At 51.0% G+C, this 19,096-nt stretch overlaps 4 protein-coding genes across 4 annotated transcripts; 2 read left to right on the top strand and 2 right to left on the bottom strand.

Moving 5' to 3' along the window:
• Positions 1-6,147: 6,147 nt before the first annotated feature.
• LOC116993646 (scale keratin-like) lies at positions 6,148-6,700 on the bottom strand. The gene is made up of 2 exons (XM_033054514.1): positions 6,644-6,700; positions 6,148-6,537 (listed from the first exon to the last, which is right to left on the bottom strand). Exons 1-2 carry the CDS (start codon positions 6,698-6,700, stop codon positions 6,148-6,150), a joined length of 447 nt encoding a protein of 148 aa, XP_032910405.1.
• A 924-nt stretch (positions 6,701-7,624) lies between these two features.
• On the top strand, positions 7,625-7,990 carry LOC116993578 (scale keratin-like). The gene has a single exon (XM_033054404.1). It carries the CDS (start codon positions 7,625-7,627, stop codon positions 7,988-7,990), a length of 366 nt encoding a protein of 121 aa, XP_032910295.1.
• Positions 7,991-9,770: 1,780 nt separating this feature from the next.
• On the bottom strand, positions 9,771-10,324 carry LOC116993528 (scale keratin-like). The gene is made up of 3 exons (XM_042779106.1): positions 10,268-10,324; positions 10,008-10,136; positions 9,771-9,965 (listed from the first exon to the last, which is right to left on the bottom strand). Exons 1-3 carry the CDS (start codon positions 10,322-10,324, stop codon positions 9,771-9,773), a joined length of 381 nt encoding a protein of 126 aa, XP_042635040.1.
• Positions 10,325-10,910: 586 nt separating this feature from the next.
• LOC116993480 (scale keratin-like) lies at positions 10,911-11,276 on the top strand. Its single transcript, XM_033054140.1, has one exon. The coding sequence runs from the start codon at positions 10,911-10,913 to the stop codon at positions 11,274-11,276; it is 366 nt and encodes a 121-aa protein (XP_032910031.1).
• The last annotated feature ends 7,820 nt before the right edge of the window (positions 11,277-19,096 follow it).

The following is a 19,096-nucleotide window of genomic DNA, read 5'->3' as shown; positions in this document are numbered from 1 at the left end:
ATGGGATCCTTGTCCCAGGACTCAGGTGTGGACCAGATATTCATAAGGGAGCCAGGCCCACTTCCCCTCTGGGAGTCGCTTTTAATGAGTGTAAGAGAGAGGTTTGTCAACAGAGAAAGAATGCAGGAGCACCACCATAGAATGCACTGGAAGACCCTTGAGGAAGGAATTCAACAGCTGAGAGAAGTGGCAGTACTGGAGGTACTCTTTGGGAGGGACGGACAGCATGACAATGACCCTGACAAGGTCAGATGCACAGGGCAGATGCTGTGGAATTTGGCAAACTGCGGGCCACCTCAATACACCACCTTCATTGCAATGATTAATGCTGATGAGCACCGAGAAACAGTGAGCTCTGTTGCTAACAAGTGTGGGAATTTTCACAGTATGATGAATGGCACAGTGCAGGCCCAGATTTCTGCCCTGGTCAAGGATTGCATACAGGCAGGGATAAGGGAGGAGATGAAGGAGGTGAGGGGGATAAGGGAGGAGATGAAGGAAGTGAGGGGAACGAGAGGTGAGATAAGTGAGGTGAGGGAGGAGATCAGGAAGATCAAGGCAGCACCAGTGCCAGCCTCATATCCCAAGGTTACAGCCCAACGTCACCCAGCTAGTGAAAGAGGGCACACCCCACGAGCTGACCTATGGTTTCTTCTGTGTGACCATGGGGAAGACATGGGAAAATGGGATGGGAAACCCACTTCTGTCCTGGCAGCACGGGTGCGTCAACTCAGGGAGGGAAATGCTAACCGAGGGAGCTACACTAAAGTGAAGGTAGCCTCAACTTCCCATGACCAAGGTACTGGGCATTACAGAAGGGAGGATGATCTGTCAGACCCACTTGAAGGAACCTCCACTATATATGTCCAGGAAAGGAATTATAGTCAGGGCTAGAGGGGCCCTGCCTCTAGTCCGAGAGGGATAACAGAGTCTATTGAAAGGTGTGGATCCGATGGCCTGGCACATCAGAACCACAAGAATACAGGGTATTAGTAGATACTGGTTCACAATGAACCCTAATACCATCAGAACATGTAGGGGAAGAGCATGTTTCCATTGTTGGGGTGACGGGGGATCACAGGAATTGCCTTTGCTGGAAGCTGAGGTGAGCTTGACTGGGAAAGAGTGGCAGAAACATCCAATTGTAACTGGCCCAGAGGCACTGCACATTCTAGGCATAGACTTTCTCAGGAGTGGCTATTATAAAGACCCAAAGGGATTCAGGTGGGCTTTTAGAATAGCTGCTATAGTGGTAGAGGGCATTAAGCAGTTGAACACTTTGCCTGGACTGTCAGAAAACCCATCTGCAGTGGGACTTCTGAAGGTGGAAGAGCAACAAGTGCCAATTGCCGCTTTGACAGTTCACCGCCGGCAGTACTGGACGAATCGAGATGCCGTGATCCCCATCCACAAGATGATCCGTGAGCTGGAGAGCCAAGGGGTGGTCAGCAAAACCCACTCACCCTTCAACAGCCCCATCTGGCCCGTGTGGAAGTCTGATGGGGAATGGAGATTGACTGTGGACTATCGTGCACTGAATGAAGTGACTCCACCGCTGAGCGCTGCCGTGCCGGACATGCTGGAACTCCAGTACGAGCTGGAGTCCAAGGCAGCAAGGTGGTATGCCACCATTGACATTGCCAACGCATTTTTCTCCATTCCCCTGGCAGCAGAGTGCAGGCCTCAGTTTGCTTTCACCTGGAGGGGCATGCAGTACACCTGGAATTGTCTGCCCCAAGGGTGGAAACACAGCCCCAACATCTGCCATGGATTAATCCAGGCTGCACTGGAAAAGGGTGAAGCTCCAGAACACCTTTAATACATCGATGACATTGTGTGGGGGAACACAGCGGTGGAGGTTTATGAGAAAGGAGAGAAGATCATCCAGATTCTGCTGAGAGCCGGCTTTGCCATTAAAAAGAGCAAAGTCAAAGGGCTTGCCCGAGAGATCCAGTTCCTGGGAGTAAAGTGGCAAGATGGACGGCACCAGATCCCCACTGAGGTCATCAGTAAGATCACCGCGATGTCTCCACCGACCAGAAAGAAGGAAACACAAGCTTTCCTAGGTGCCATAGGCTTTTGGAGAATGCACATTCCCGAGTACAGTCAGATTGTGAGCCCTCTCTACCTGGTTACCTGCAAGAAGAACGATTTCCACTGGGGTGCTGAGCAGCAGCAAGCCTTTGCCCAAATCAAGCAGGAGATCGCTCATGCAGTAGCCCTTGGCCCAGTGTGGACGGGACCAGAGGTGAAGAATGTGCTTTATTCTGCAGCCAGGAACCATGGCTTGTCCTGGAGTCTTTGGCAGAAGGTGCCTGATGAGACTCGAGGCCAAACTCTGGGGTTCTGGAGCCGAAGCTACAGAGGGTCTGAAGCAATTACACTCCATGCCTATGAGGCAGTCCAAGTTGCCTCAGAAGTGATCGGCATGGAAGCACAACTCCTCCTGGCACCCCAACTACCAGTGCTGGGGTGGATGTTCAAAGGAAAGATTCCCTCTACCCAACACGCCACTCATGCCACATGGAGCAAGTGGGTTGCCCTCATCACGCAACGCACTTGCATTGGAAACCCGAATCACCCTGGGATTTTGCAGATAATTATGAACTGGCCAGAAGGTGAAGACTTTGGCCTCACTGACGAAGAGGAGCAGGAACAAGTGAGCCGGGCTGAGGAAGCCCCACCATATAACCAACTGCCAACAGATGAAACACGCTACGCTCTTTTCACTGACGGCTCCTGCCGCATCATGGGGATGAACTGGAAGTGGAAAGCAGCCCTATGGAGCCCCACACGACAGGTTGCACAAGCTACCAAAGGAGAAGGTGGATCAAGTCAACTTGCTGAACTCAAAGCTGTTCAGCTGGCCCTGGACATTGACGAAAGAGAGAAGTGGCCAAAGCTCTACCTTTGTACTGATTATGGATGGTAGCCAATGCTCTGTGGGGTTGGCTGGAAAGGTGCAAAAAATCAAACTGGCAACGTAGGGGAAAACCAATTGGGGCTGCTGATAAGTGCAAAGATGTTGCCACCTGGGTAGAAAAGCTACATGTGAAAGTTTGTCATGTGGATGCCCATGTCCCCAAGAGTTGAGCTAATGAGAAGCACTGACACAATGAGCAGATAGATCAGGCCTCAAAGATAGAGGTGTCACAGATAGACTTAGGTTGGCAGCACAAGGGAGAATTGTTCCTGGCCCGATGGGTCCATGATGCTTCAGGTCATCAGGGTAGAGACACCACCTATAAGTGGGCACGAGACCAAGGGGTGGATCTAACCATGGACAGTATCTCTCAAGTTATCCATGACTGTGATACATGTGCTGCCATCAAGCAAGCCAAGCAGGTGAAGCCCCTCTGGTATGGTGGGCATTGGTCCAAATATAAGTACAGGGAGGCCTGGCAGATTGACTACATCACACTGCCTCAAACCCGCCAAGGCAAGCGCTACGTGCTGACCATAGTGGAAGCCACCACCGGATGGTTGGAGACCTACCCTGTGCCTCACACCACTGCTCAGAACACCACCCTGGGCCTTGAAAAACAGGTCCTTTGGAGGCATGGTACCCCTGAGAGAATTGAGTCAGACAACGGGACTCATTTAAAGAACAGCCTCATAAACAGCTGGGCTAGGGAACACGGCATTGAGTGGGTGTACCACATCCCCTACCATGCACCTACAGCTGGGAAGGTCGAACGGTGCAATGGCCTGCCTAAAACCACCTTGAAGGCCCTTGGTGGGGGGACTTTCAAGAACTGGGAGAGTAATCTACCAAAGGCCACATGGTTAGTGAATACCCCAGGTTCCACTAACCGAGCAGGCCCTGCCCAATCTGAGCCCTTGGGAACACCAGATGGAGATAAGGTTCCAGTGGTACACATGAGAGGTATGCTAGGGAAAACTGTTTGGGTGAACTCTGCCTCCAGCAAAGACAATCCTGTCCGTGGGGTGGTTTTTGCTCAAGGACCAGGTTGCACCTGGTGGGTGATGCAAAAGGATGGAGAGACCCGATGCATACCCCAAGGAGACCTTGTTCTAGGGTGAACTATCTATGATACTGTGTCTGTAATTGCATGCATGTATATAATTTAAAGGTTCCAATTTGATGTAGTATGTTAGCATGGGAAAAATTTGAGGTGGATAATGTTGGGGGTTGGGTGAGTTTTTACTCTTTCCCTGGGTGGAGAAATTTTTCCCATTAGCATTTTAAAGAAACCTGGCTGAGCAACTCCCTGGCTTCTAATTACTCAAGACAAAAGAGAGGGGTGGGGATGGATAGCTGTGAGTTGCTTTGTCCTTGCAAGGGGATACTCGGGCTCACTGGCCCGAACTCGGAGGAGAGAGCTTCTTTTTTCTCTGTGGTGTGACCAGGCCCTGCACTCTGACACTGCTACAGTTTCCTGCTTCTGAGAACAGCGCTAAGAACCAGGACACAAACGGTGAGCGGAGGGTTTTTCCTTCACCCTTCTCCCACTTGGGACGGTCCTGCCGCTGCCATCTGCCTGCTCCTGCAGTTGCTGCAACTAAGAGGGCTGCAACTGAGAGAAGGCCATTCTGCCCTGCTCCACCAGAAATGTGCAGAAGAGGAGGGCGTCTGACTGGAAAAAAGGTCTGAGACTGAGTTTTGTTCTCTATTGTCACTGATTTTTTTCATAGCTGATGTTGTTCTTGTTTGTCTTGTAGATATATCAGTAAAGAACTGTTATTCCTAAATCCATACTTTTTGCCTGAGAGCCCCTTAATTTCCAAATTATAGTAAACTGGGAGAGAGGGGATTTTCATGCTCCATTTTGGGAAAAAGCTCTTGCTTTTTGTTTTCTAGCAATACTGTCCTCTAAATCAGGATACCCTCTGTGTCAGCATGGCTCTGCTAAAGGACCGTGGACAGAAATGAGAGACTTCTCCATTTCTATGTCATATGCATTGACAAATTTCATTATAAGCAAGTCCTTCCCTTTCTCTGTCTCTCTTCTTTATAAATCTCATTCTCTTTGTTTCTCATCTTCTCCATCTTCCCCTTCATCTTGTCCTTCTTGTGAGGAGAGCTAGGCTGAAAGAATAATGCAGGAGGGAATCCTTCCCAATGATTGCAGCTCTAGTGATTGCTGAGGAGTGGAAACACCTGTGTCTGGCCAATCACTTTGGGAATAGGAGGGAGTAGGTTAGCTGGCCACTAGTTACAGGCACTTGCATTTGGAGCATGAGAATGAGAGTCTGCTGGAGTAAGAGAGGGAGTCTGCTGGCTGTGCTGCAAGCAGGTAAGGGACATGCAGTCGTGCAAGTGGCAGATACAGTGTGAAGATGATATGTGAGGGACAGTCAGGGTTAGGAAACCAGGAAAGAGACAGCTTGGGTTTAGCCCATCATGTGGAGTGAAAGAGAGTCAGTGCTATTCAGAACTGCTATAAGAGAAGGATTCAGTAGTGTGCGAAGCTGCCTATAAGAAAAGGAGTCAGAGTTGCCTGAGAGAAGTCTATAAAAGAATTAGTGAGAATTAGAAAGAAGTTCATTAAGAGAAGAAGGAATGTAGAGTTTGCTACTAAAAGACTTGTGGTATTGCCAGTTAAAGGACAGGGTATGACAGCAAGTGTGTCCTGCTCAACATATGACTAACAACATTTTTGTTCTCCTTTCTCCTCTTATCCACATTCTCCTTAGTCTTTTTGTTCCGCTTCTCTTCATACTTATTATTATTCTCGTTCTCATTTTCCTTCCTGTTCTCATTCTCCTTCTCATTGAGCCCTTTCCAAACATTCTCTATCTTTTGATTCAATTAACATTTTGATTTCATTTACATCTCCACAAACCACCAATCTCCCATTCCCTCTTCTGTTTTATTTTCTCTTTCCCTTTAAATTTTCCATTGCCCTGGCCATCCCTGCACCACCATTTCCCCTGCCACTCTAGGAACTCCCCCATACCGAGGCCCCTCATGACTTGGGAAAAGGTGATAAAGAGACAGGAATTGGATGCAGGAAAACTTTATTGTACCAAGAATGACAGGAGAGCATGGGAGAAGGATGATGGTCAAGCCCATGGCAGGCCAGGTGTCATGGGCTGCAGAAGGCCAGGGCAGCTTGTGCAGAGCTCAACTTCTCCATGCTGGGCTGAGGTGGCCACAGAGATTTGGGCTGGGCTGTGGTGGCTCTAGCAGGGCCCGCAGGTGTCCCAGAGCTTCTTGCTGTAGCGGGGCAGGGTGCAAGGGCTGTAGGCGGGAGCAGCGCAGGCTCTGCCAAAGGTGCAGAGGCCACCCGAGGCCTGGGTGGCGTCGGCGCCGTAGAGGCCGCCCAGACCCAGGGAGCCGCCAAAGGCCGGTGCTCCAGAGGAGCCCACCACGGCTTGCTGGGGGAAGGAGGTGAGGATGGGGCCGGGGAAGGTGACCACCACGGGGGGCGGCTGGATCAAGGCAGACGAGTCGGGGCACTGGCGGGCGCACAGCTCATTGCAGCTCTCAGCGATGGGCTGGGGCACAGCGACGCTGGTTTTTGGGGTGCACACATCGTAGCAGGACATCTTGGAGAGGGATGTGAGGGTGCTCTGCAAGAGATGGTAGCCATGGCAGGAGAGCAGCAGAGTCAGCACCCAAGCCATAGGGGCCAAGGCTGGAGCAGGAAGAAGCGAGCAGAAGTGCTCACACACTTACCCTTGTCCCTGAGGAGGAGAAGGTGGCCAGGTGAGTGTTTGGCTTGATCTGGCCCATGAAGGGCTTTTATAGCAGCCCCAGCATTGCTCAGCTCCAACCAGGCCAATCAGCATGGTGGACACTCCCTGGAGTTGATACTGCTGCTGCTGACACCACTGATGTGCAACCCCTGTCCCACCCTGAATCAGCATCTCCAGGTGTCACCTCAGCACACCCTACTGACAAAGCCATCGTATCCCTCCTATTACGTCAGATACTTGATAGCAGGAATGGCATACAGGAATGGGCTCCAGGAATGCGTGGTAGAAGTTGGTGCATCTGGGGCAGGATTAACGGGAGCCTGCATCTTGGACGTGACTTTTGTCATTACAGGATGAGCGCAGCAGAACCCAGACCCCCATCCGACAGCAATCCGTGATCAGGAAACTCTTTTTACATTGGCGATAAACACCACTGTTGTCCTTCCTGATCTACACATGGAACAAGGAGCAGAGGCGTCCACCTGGCCCAGCCTGATTCCAGACCTCCCCAACCCTTAGGACCTTTAAAGGCCTTCCTGGAGCCCATTCCTGTCTGGCATCCTGGCTATCAAGTATCTGATGTGGCAGGAAGGACGTGATGCTTTGTGCAGCAGGAGGTGCTAAGGAGAGACCTGGAAGATGCTGATTCAGTGAAGGGCAGCAGCTGCATACCACTGGTGTCAGTAGCAGCAGCACCAACTGCAAGGAGTGTCTTCTGTGCTGATTGGCCTGTTTGGAGCTGAGCAATGCTGGGGCTTCTATAAAAGCGCTGCCTGGGCCAGACTGGGCCAAACACTTGCCTGGCCACCTTCTCCTCCTAAGGAAAAAGGGTAAGTGGACGTGTGCTTCCAACTGTGACTCCCTGCTGCAGCCCCTGGCCCCTGTGGCTTGGATGCTACTTTTGTTGCTCTCCTGCCATGGCTGCCCTCTTTTGCAGAGCACCCTTGCATCCCTCTCCAAGATGTCCTGCTACGATGTGTGCACCCCAAAAACCAGCGTCGCTGTGCCCCAGCCCATCGCTGAGAGCTGCAACGAGCTGTGCGCCCGCCAGTGCCCCGACTCGTCTGTCTTGATCCAGCCGCCCCCCGTGGTGGTCACCTTCCCCGGCCCCATCCTCACCTCCTTCCCCCAGCAAGCCGTGGTGGGCTCCTCTGGAGCACCGGCCTTTGGCGGCTCCCTGGGGCTGGGCGGCCTCTACGGCGCCGGCGCCACCCAGGCCTCGGGTGGCCTCTGCACCTTTGGCAGAGCCTGCGCTGCTCCTGCCTACAGCCCTTGCGCCCTGCCCCGCTACAGCAAGAAGCTCTGGGACACCTGTGGGCTCTGCTAGAGCCACCACAGCCCAGCCCCATTCCTTGCAGCCACCTCAGCCCAGCATGGAGAAGTTGAGCTCTGCCCAAGCTGCCCTGGCCTTCTGCAGCCCATGACACCCGGCCTGCCTGTGTTCTGCCCACTGTCCCTCTTCCCTCCTCTCCTGTCCTGCTTGGTACAATAAAGATTTCCTGCATCCACTTCCTGTCTCTTTGCCTCCTTTTGCAACGTTACGTCTTATGTCGAGATGGACTGCACTGGCATCATCACCAGTCCTTTATTGGCAACTTTCCATGCCTTCTTTCAGTGTACTTCTCTCTGATAACTCCGACTCCTTTCTTATAGGCAGTTCCAAACAGCCCTGACTCCTCCTCTCCTCTCTGCACAGCTGGCTGAAACCCTAAGATGTCCATTACCTCGCACACCTTACCCTGACTGTTTCCTCATACAACATCTTCTTACCTTATATGTCCCTTGCAGAGCCACATATCCCTTGCCTCCTCACAGCACTGCCAGCAGACTCCATCCCAAACTGCAGGAGACACTTGGTCTCAAGCCCCAACTCAAACTGTGATTGTAACTGGCCACAGTAACTTGTGGCCAGCAAGACTACTCTTTTGTAACACCAAAACTCTTTGGGCAAGTACAGGTGTTTACACTCCTAAGGTGTAATTCATCAGGAGAGATTGCCTTCTGTATTATCCTTTCAACCTATCTTCCCACAATGAACACCCCAGGCCTGTGGGAGTTGCCAGAGTGGGAGGGGAAATGGTGATGCACAGATGGCCATGGGAAATGGAAAATTGAAGGGGAAAGGGAAAACAGAAGAGAGAATGAGAGAGTGGAGATTTATGTGGAGATAAAAATAGAGCAAAAAGGAAACTGAATCAAAAGATAGAGAATGTTGGGAAGGGAATGTTAGGGGAAAAGGAGAAGTATAGGGAGAAGGAGTTAGAAGAGAAACAGAAGGAAAGGAGTAAGGAGAATGAGGATAAGAAGAGGAAGGAGAACGAGACGAAGATGGACTAGACAAAGGACAAGAAGGAGATGCAGCAGAAGAAAATGACAAACAAAGAGAATGAGAGCTATAAAGAAGAAAGTCTAGGAACATCAAAATGGGAAAGGGAAGGACTTGATGACAATTAAATGATTGTACATGGCATAGAGAGCAGGAAAGTTTCCCTCTGATTTCTGTCCATGGTCCTTTAGCAGAGCCATGGTGGCACAGAGGGCCTGGAGCTGTGGCAGACCTTGCCCCTGGCGGGCTGTCAGCTCCAGGGCCAAACGCGTTTCCAGCACTGCTGAAGGTGTCCAAAAGATACTGGTCAAATGGCCTACAAGCAATGGGATCTGTCTTCAGATAGAGCGCTTGGAGTTCCTTCCTCTTTTCTTTCTCTTACCCACTCCCAAAACTCTTCTTCATATCCTCTCATCTCCCTAATGATACCACATTCTTCTAAACATTAACCTCTACTGTCCCCTTCCCTCTTATCTTTTACTGTTCCTTGGGACATGCATTTTCTTTTCTGCAAGCCTGACCATTACCCCTCCATCTGTTGAAACATCCCCTTCCCCATGGCCCTCCTGATATGTGAAAATGAACCAAAGAGACAGGAATAGGATGCAGGAAATCTTTATTGTACCAAGAAGGACAGGCAAGAATGGGAGAGGCATGGTAGGCCGGCCCCAGGCAGGCTGAGTGTCACAGGCTACAAGTTGCCAGGGAAGCTTTTGAACAGCTCAACTTCTCCATGCTGGGCTGAGGTGGCTGCAAGGAATGGGGCTGGGCTGTGGTGGCTCTAGCAGAGCCCACAGGTGTCCCAGAGCTTCTTGCTGTAGCGGGGCAGGGCGCAAGGGCTGTAGGCGGGAGCAGCGCAGGCTCTGCCAAAGGTGCAGAGGCCACCCGAGGCCTGGGTGGCGCCGGTGCCGTAGAGGCCGCCCAGTCCCAGGGAGCCGCCAAAGGCCGGTGCTCCAGAGGAGCCCACCACGGCTTGCTAGGGGAAGGAGGTGAGGATGGGGCCGGGGAAGGTGACCACCATGGGGGGCGGCTGGATCAAGGCAGACGAGTCGGGGCACTGGCGGGCGCACAGCTCGTTGCAGCTCTCAGCGATGGGCTGGGGCACAGCCACGCTGGTTTTGGGGGTGCACAGGTCATAGCAGGACATCTTGGTGGGAGAATGTGAGGGTGTTCTGCAAGAGAGGGCAGTCATTCCAGGAGAGCAGCCGAGGCAGCACCTAAGCCACAGGGTAAGGAGCTGAATCAGGGACCCACGAGTTGAAGTGCTCACACACTTACCCTTGTCACTTGGGAGGGGAAGGTGGCCACGGGGGTGTAAGGCCCAGTCTGGCCCATGAAGGGCTTTTATAGTAGCCCCACTATTGTCCAGCTCCAGTCAGGCCAATCTGCATGGTGGACACTCCCTGCTGCTGCTGACAGCAGTGATGTGTGGCCACTGCCCATCCCTGAATCAGCAACCCTGATTCCAGACCTGTCCCTCCCCTTTGGACCATTAAAGACCTTCCTGGCGCCCATTCCTGTCTGCAATCCTTGCTATCAAGTATCTGATGTGGCAGGAAGAACAAGATGGCTTGGACAGTGGGAGGTACCTGGGTGACACCAGGGGAATGCTGATTCAATGAAGGGCAGGAGCTGCACAAAGCACTGGTGTGAGCAGCATCAGCAGGGAGTGTCCAATGTCCTGATTGGTCTGTTTGGAGCTGAGCAATGCTGGGGCTGCTATAAAAGCCCTGCCTGGGCCAGACTGGGCCATACACTCGCCTGGCCACCTTCTCCTGCTAAGGGTAAAGGGTAAGTGTGCAAACGCTTCTGCTCCTGGCTCCCTGTTTCAGCCCCTACCCATGTGGCTCGTGCGCTGCATCTGCTGCTCTCCTGCCATGGCTACCATCTCTTGCAGAGCACTCTTGCACCCCTCACCAAGATGTCCTGCTACGATGTGTGCACCCCAAAAACCAGCGTCGCTGTGCCCCAGCCCATCGCTGAGAGCTGCAACGAGCTGTGCGCCCGCCAGTGTCCCGACTCGTCTGCCTTGATCCAGCCGCCCCCCGTGGTGGTCACCTTCCCCGGCCCCATCCTCACCTCCTTCCCCCAGCGAGCCGTGGTGGGCTCCTCTGGAGCACCGGCCTTTGGCGGCTCCCTGGGGCTGGGCGGCCTCTACGGCGCCGGCGCCACCCAGGCCTCAGGTGGCCTCTGCACCTTTGGCAGAGCCTGCGCTGCTCCTGCCTACAGCCCTTGCGCCCTGCCCCACTACAGCAAGAAGTTCTGGGACACATGCGGGCCCTGCTAGAGCCACCACAGCCCAGCTCAAACCCCTGCAGCCGCCTCAGCCCAGCATGGAGAAGTTGAGCTCTGCACAAGCTGCCCTGGCCTTCTGCTGCCTGTGACACCTGGCCTGCCTAGGGACTTCCCACTGTCCCTCTCCCCTCCTCTTCTTCCCATCTTGGTACAATAAAGATTTCCTGCATCCAATTCCTGTCTCTATGCCTCCTTTTTCCCATGTCATGTGGGCCCCGTGGATGGGGGATTTTCAGGTGTGAGTGGGGAAAATATGGTTCTGTGAAAACTGAAAATAGAAGTTAAAAGTAACAGTAAAAAGGAAGAGGAAAGGGCACAGTGTAGGTTAAAATGGAAAAGAAAATGAAATTAATGGAGAATTGGGAGGATATGAAGGAGAGCTCTGGGAATGCGTCAGGGACAGAGATGAAGCTCCAAGCCCTCTTTCTGAAGAAAGACAGATCTCATTGCTTGCAGGCCATGAGACAAGCAGGCCATGAGACAAGCAGCTCTTGCACATCTGATGTAGCGGTGAAAGGGTTTTGGTTTCGGAGCTGGGAGCCGTCCAGGGGCAAAGGCTGCTACAGCTCCAGGCCCTCTGTGCCACTATGGCTCTGCTAAAGGACCAAGGACAGAAATGAGAGTGACTTCTCCCTTTCTATGCCATGTGCATTGACAAATTTCATTGTCATCAAGTCCTTCCTTTTCCCTTTCTCTGTCTTTGTCTTCCTTCTTTATAGATCTCATTCTCTTTGTTTCTCATCTTCTCCTTCTTCATCACTTTCTTCCCCTTCATCTTGTCCTTCTTCTTCTCGTGTGGGGAGCTAGGCTAAAAGGATAATGCAGGAGGGAGGCCTTTCCAATGACTGCAACTGTACTGATTGCTGAGGAGTGAAAACACCTGTGTGTGGCCAATCAGTTTGGCGGATATGAAGGAGTGGGTTAGCTGGCCGCTAGGTACAGGCACTTGCATTTGGAGCATGAGAATGAGAGTCTGCTGGAGTAAGAGAAGGAGTCTGCTGGCTGTGGTGCGACAAGGTAAGGGATGTGCAGTCTTGTAAGGGCCAGATATGGTGAGAAGATGATGTGTGAGGGACAGTCAGGGTTAGGCAGCTAAGAAAGAGACAGCTTGGGTTTAGCCCATCATAGAGAGTGAAAGAAGAAGTCAGTGCTATGTAGGGCTGTTATAAGAGAAAGAATCAGCACTGTGTGAAGCTGCCTATAAGAGAAAGAGTCAGAGTTGCCTGAGAGAGCTCTATGAAAGAAGGTGTGAGAGTCAGAAAGAAAGGAGTTTATTAAGAGAAGAAGGAATTTAGCAGTTGCTACAAAATGATGAAAGGATGGTGGTGCCAGTTCAAGGTCCGTTGTTGATACCAGGTTTGTCCGTCTGGCCTGGTTTAGAGCAAATTTGGGAGAAAACCTCCAAAGCCCCCCTGCAGGAAGTAAACCCAAGTGGCCCCTCCCACAACCTTTCCAGGAAGAAATTTCCTCAGAGAGAAGTGGAAAAAACCAGTTTGTTCAACAGGCAAAGCACTGCCCAGCACAAAAACAATACCAAACAACAAAACCTCTTACTGCTCTGAAGAGATGATAAATTCAGAAAATCTCTTTCCTGTGGCTGGTAGCTCAGCTCAGTCTGTTATCAGTTTCTCCAGTGCTGGAAAATGCCACTGCTCAGGCCAGGCCCCAGTGTGCCACCGGTGCATGCTCCTGGTGTTTCCCCTCCCCATCTTGAGCAGGTTCAAATAATTCCAGGAATAAGAAGGAAAAAGACTTCCTGGGGAACTTCTCTGCTTCAGTCAATGAAAAACTAACTAAAATCAAAGGACAGTTGTCTCCAGCTGTCCACACACAGCAACCATCCAGGAGACAAAGTGATGGAACCCCTATCTCCATGTTTTTGAAAACAACCGCCTCAGACATCCCACCGCTTCTCCTTCCCTACCCCCTTCATTCTCAAAGCCAGCCTTAAAGGTACAAAACTTATTTCTGGGCTGAACAGACAAATTGGTTAACAATTCAACATGACAAAATCACACCAGGACATTCCACCTCTTATCCCCACATTGTCAACTCATTACCAAAAGTAATATATATTCTAACTCTGAACACACATACATTAGGCATACAAATACATACATTATACAGGTATGTACAGACAATAGCAGTAACCCTCAACAAAAAGTGACATTTGCATATGGTTGTCACCCAATAATCAGATTGCTCTGAGACCGACATCGTTTAGGCCCATCTTTCTGCATTATCCACCATGTGCAACCTGGTCCCTGAGCAAAGAAAACACCACAAATGGGTTTGTCTGTACTTGAAGCACAATTAATCCAAACTGTCTTCCCCAACAAACGTCTGGCATGCACCACTGGGACTTTGTCTCCATCTGCTATATGCAGGGGCTCCTATTGGGCAAGGCCTGCTCGGTTGCTGGAGCCTCGGGTGTTAACTAACCAGGTTGCCTTTGCTAGATGCTGCTCCCAATTTTTGAAAGATCTCCCAACCAATGCTTTCAAGGTGGTTTTTAACAGTCCATTGTACCTCTCCACTTTCCCTGCAGCTGGTGCATGGTAGGGGATATGGTACACCCACTCAATGCCACGTTCCCTAGCCCAGCTGCTTATGAGGCTGTTCTTGAAATGAGTCCCGTTGTCTGACTCAGTTCTCTCAAGGATACCATGCCTCCAAAGGACTTGCTCTTCCAGGCCTAGGATGGTGTTTTGGACAGTGGCGTGGGGCACAGTGTAGGTCTCCAACCATCCGGTGGTGGCTTCCACCATGGTCAGCACGTAGCGCTTGCCTTGGCGGGTTTGAGGCAGTGTGATGTAGTCAATCTGCCAGGCCTTATATTTGGACCAACGTCCACCATACCAGAGGGGCTTCACCCGCTTGGCCTGTTTGATGGCAGCACACGTCTCACAGTCATGGACAACCTGAGAAATACTGTTCATGGTTAGATCCACCCCTCAGTCTCGTGCCCACTTATACGTGGCATCTCTACCCTGATGACCTGAGGCATCATGGGCCCATCGGGCCAGGAACAAGTCTTCCTTGTGTTGCCAATCTAAATCTATCTTTGACACCTCTATCTTTGAGGCCTGATCTACCTGCTTATTGTTTTGGTCCTTCTCATTAGCTCTACACTTGGGGACATGGGCATCTACATGGTGGACTTTTACAGGTAGTCTCCCTACCCTGGTAGTGGTATCTTTCCACTTTTCAGCAGCCCAAGTTGGTTTTTCCTCTATGCTGCCAATTAGCCTCTTTCCACCTCTCCAGCCATCCCCACAGAGCATTGGCTACCTTCCATGAATCAGTGTAGAGAATTTTGGCCACTTCTCTCTTTCGGCAATGTCCAGGGCCAGTTGAATGGCTTCGAGTTACGTGAGTTGGCTTGATCCACCTTCTCCTTCTGTGGCCTCTGCAACCTGCCATGTGGGGCTCCATACAGCTGCTTTCCACTTCCAGTTTATACCCACAGTGGAGCAAGAACCATCAGTGAAAAGAGCATAGCATGTTTCATCCTCTGGCAGTTGGTTATATGGTGGAGCTTCTTCAGCACATCTCACTTGTTTTTGTTCTTCTTCAGGTGTGAAACCAAAATTTTCACCTTCGGACCAATTTGTAATTACGTCCAAAACCCCAGGGCGATTCAGTTTACCAGTACGGGCACACTGCATAATAAGAGCAATCTACTTGTTCCATGTGGCATTAGTGGCATGGTGGCTGGAGGGAATCTTTGCTTTGAACATCCAGCCCAGCACTGGTAGCCAGGCTGCCAGGAGGAGTTGTGCTTCCATACCAATCACCTCCAAAGTGGCTTGGACTCCTTCATAGGCTGCTAAAACTTCTTTCTCTGTCGGGGTATAGTTGGCTTCAGACCCTCGGTAGCTCCAACTCCAAAATCCTAGTGGTCAGCCTCGAGTCTCATGAGGCACCTTCTGCCAAAGGCTCCAGGATAGTCCAGGATAGTTCCTGGCTGCAGAGTAGAGCATGTTCTTCACCTCTGGTCCCGTCCTGACTGGGCCAAGGGCTACCGCATGAGGGATCTCCTGTTTGATCTGGGCAAAGGCTTGTTGCTGTTCAGGGCCCCAGTGGAAATCGTTCTTCTTGTGGGTAACCTGGTAAAGAGGGCTCACGATCTGACTGTACTGAGGAATATGCATTCTCCAAAAGCCTATGGCACCTAAGAAAGCTTGTGTTTTCTTCTTATTGGTCAGTGGAGACATTGCTATAATCTTGTTGATGACGTTGGTAGGAATCTGACGCCATCCATCTTGCCACTTTATACGCAGGAACTGGATCTGACAAGCTGGTCCCTTAACTTTGCTCCTCTTGATGGTGAAACCAGCTTCCAGGAGAATCTGGATGATTTTCTCTCCTTTCTCAAACACTTCTGCTGCTGTGCTCCCCCACACATTGATATCATCAATGTACTGCAGATGTTCTGGAGCCTCACCCTTTTCTAGTGTAGTCTGGATCAGTCCATGGCAGATGGTAGGACTGTATTTCCACCCCTGAGGCAGTTGGTTCCAGGTGTACTGCATGCCCCTCAGGTGAAAGCAAACGGAGGCCTGCACTCTGCTGACAGAGGAATGGAGAAAAATGTGTTGGCAACGTCAATGGTAGCGTACCACTGCTGCCTTGGACTCCAGCTCATACTGGAGTTCCAGAATGGCAGGGCTCAGCGGTGGAGTCACTTCATTCAGTGCATGATAGTCCACAGTCAGTCTCCATTCTCCTTCAGATTTGTGCACAGGCCAGATGGGGCTGTTGAAGGGTGAGTGGGTTTTGCTGACCACCCCTTGGCTCTCCAGCTCATGGATCACCTTGTGGATGGGGATCACAGCATCTCGATTCATCCGGCACTGCCAGCGGTGAACTGTCAAGGTGGCAATTGGCACTTGTTGCTCTTTCACCTTCAGGAGTCCTACTACAGATGGGTTCTCTGACAATCCAGGCAAGGTGTTCAATCACTTAATGCCCTCTGCCTCTACAGCAGCTATTCCAAAAGCCCACCTGAGTCCCTTTGTTTCTTTGAAATACCCATTTTCAGAGGAAGTCTATGCCCAAAATGTGTGGGGCCTCTGGGCCAGTCACAATAGGATGTTTCTTCCATTCATTTCCAATCAGGCTCACCTCAGCTTCCACCAAAGTAAAATCTTGTGATCCTCCTGTCACACCAGCAATAGAAATAGATTTTGTCCCCACATGTCTTGATGGGATTTGTGTGCACTGTGAACCAGTGTCAACCAAGGCCTCATATTTTTGTGGTTCAGATGTGCCAGGCCAACGAATCCACACAGTCCAAACAATACGGTTTTCCCCACTACCTGGCTAGAGGCAGGGCCCTCTAGTCCTGGTTGTTCTTCTTTCTCTGGGCATATGTCTTGCAGGTTCCTTCAAGGGGATTGGACATATCATCATCATCACCATACCTGGTAGTTTGACTACGGGCTACTGGAGCTGCTTCCTTTTTGGTGGAATTTCATCTCTGTGTCTCACTGTCTTGCAATTCAAGCACCCGTTTTACCAGAGCAACAGTAGATTTTCTATCCCACTTTGTCATGTTTTCTCCAGAATCATGCAGGAAAGACCACAGCTCAGCTCATGAGAAGGGTCTTCTCTCCCCATCCAGGGAATGTCTACATTTGGGGCCAGAACTTTTAATCTGTACAGCCAAGATTTGGAGAAGGTCATCATTAATCTCCTCCTTGAGTTTCTTGTGGTTCTCCTCTACCTTATCTTCTAATTTCTGCAGATGTGTTTCCACAGCTGTGATTCTGGCAGGTGTTGGGCCATGCACAGCATCTGCATATGCTTGGAGCTTCTTCACCATATCAAGCACAGTCTCCTCTCTGTCATCCCGCTTCATTATTGCTAAAGCAGAAGCGTATTCTTGTGGCCCAAGTCATACAAGTTTTCGCCACATGTACATGGTACCAAGTCTGGATTCTTAGTTGTTAGGTCATCTGAGAAGACAATCTCTGCCACTGCCATTTCTCTCAAGCCTTGAATCCTTTGTTCTATGGTCTTCCACTGGGTTTGCTGCATGTAGAGATCGTCTGCACGCAGATATCTTTGTGCCGCACTTCCCAGGACCTGTTCCCACAGACTGTGAGCGTTAACCCCCCTCATTATTCCTTGGTTGATAACTGGATCATGTGGCAGAGATCCCAAATGCCTCACTTCAGTACCACCCAGAATTGTAGCCTCGCCTGCAGCATCCCAAAGATGAGCTAGCCAACTAATCATAGGTTCATCAGATTGTTTGGTGTAATCCTTTCTTAGGCCATGAATGTCTTTCAGGAATAAGAACTCAATGGCCCTTTCAGGGGAAAGGACTTCCGATCTTGTGTCAGTTGCTTTGATTTCTGATTTTGTGTCAGGAGCTCAATTTGAGGGACCTTCCCCTGGATCATCACTGTCCACTGGCCGATCGGTTTTGCTGGTGTGCTTCCTTTCTGCAACAACTGCCAGTAGCTTAGGCTCACTGTCTGTTTTGCTGCTGATGTTGGCTCACCGTCTGGTTTAGCTACAAGCCGAGTAGCTGGGATGTTTGCTGCAGCCTGAGTGACTGGGGTAGCTGCTGATTTATCTCCCTGCCTCTATCTGCTGCCCTACAGTATCTAGCAGCGTGTGATAAACATATGTCAGGGCCCAGGTTACTGCAATGATTTTTTTCTCCTTCGAGTCATCATGGCACTTCTCTTTCGAGTATTTCCCTACCTCATCTGGGTTCTGAATTTGGTCACATGGAAAGTCCCAGACTACAGGGTCAAAAAATTCCTTCAGGATTTGGCCCATATCCTCCCATTCTCCACACCACTCAGGATTTTCCATACCTTGGTCTGCTCCTGGGTCAGGGGTCTCATCAGACCCTCCAGAAATCTCAAGCCCTACTTCTAGAGAAGCTGAAGACTGTATAGAGGAAGCCTACCAGATGAAATACTAGGAAGGTGGTATCCTTGACATTCAGGGGAAACTGAACATATTCCAAAAGTGATGTAACAGACTCAAAGAAGAAGGAAAGGCTGAAAAGCCTCATCATGTCCTCCTCCTCCAACAAACGGCATGCATAACCATAACCATGAACCATATCTACCTGGAACAGATTCCAATACCTTTATAAATGTTCTATAAATAATTATCACCAAACCCAGCACAATAGCTATTCCAATTCATGTCCCCCTACTGTAAAAACTTTGTGTTAGTGACACTACTGGAGCTACTTCTGGATTAGAAAATAAACCTAGGGACCATAAAGGTATTACAACCTCAAAAAAAAGCCTAGGGAACAGAGACACATGAAGGCCTCTACCCCAAGAGACATTATGAATTCAAGTAACATGGCTACTGACGGCTTTGTCCTGATACAGAGTACAGTAATTTCATGATTATAAGCCACACCATTTTGACTAAAACTTTGGTCCGAACACAGAAGTGCGGCTTGCAATCCAGAGAAGCTTGTATATGGACAATGAGGCGCTTCCCCGGCCCCAGGGAGGGGGGGCAGCGGGGCCGCTTCCCCAGCCCTAGGGGGCAGCGAGACCACTTCCCCAGCCCCGGGGAGAGGAGGGGCAGCGAGACCGCTTCTCTGGCCCCGGGAAGGGGGGGTAACGAGGCCGCTTCCCCGGTTCCCGGCAGCGGGGCAGCAGCCGGGCGACTGCACCTCCCCCTGCAGGGCCCCTCTGAGTGGCTCTACCGGGCTCACAGCACCCCAACACCGGCAGGCACAGGCTCCACACTGCTGCCTGCTCCCGTGCAGTGCCCGGGGCAGGGCACCAGCCCACCCGGCACCGGGGCTACCACGGCACCGGGGCG

Source organism: Catharus ustulatus, chromosome 1 (assembly GCF_009819885.2).
Source record: "Catharus ustulatus isolate bCatUst1 chromosome 1, bCatUst1.pri.v2, whole genome shotgun sequence".
NCBI classification, from domain to species: Eukaryota; Metazoa; Chordata; class Aves; order Passeriformes; family Turdidae; genus Catharus; species Catharus ustulatus.
This window is presented reverse-complemented; position numbering and strand designations above follow the sequence as displayed.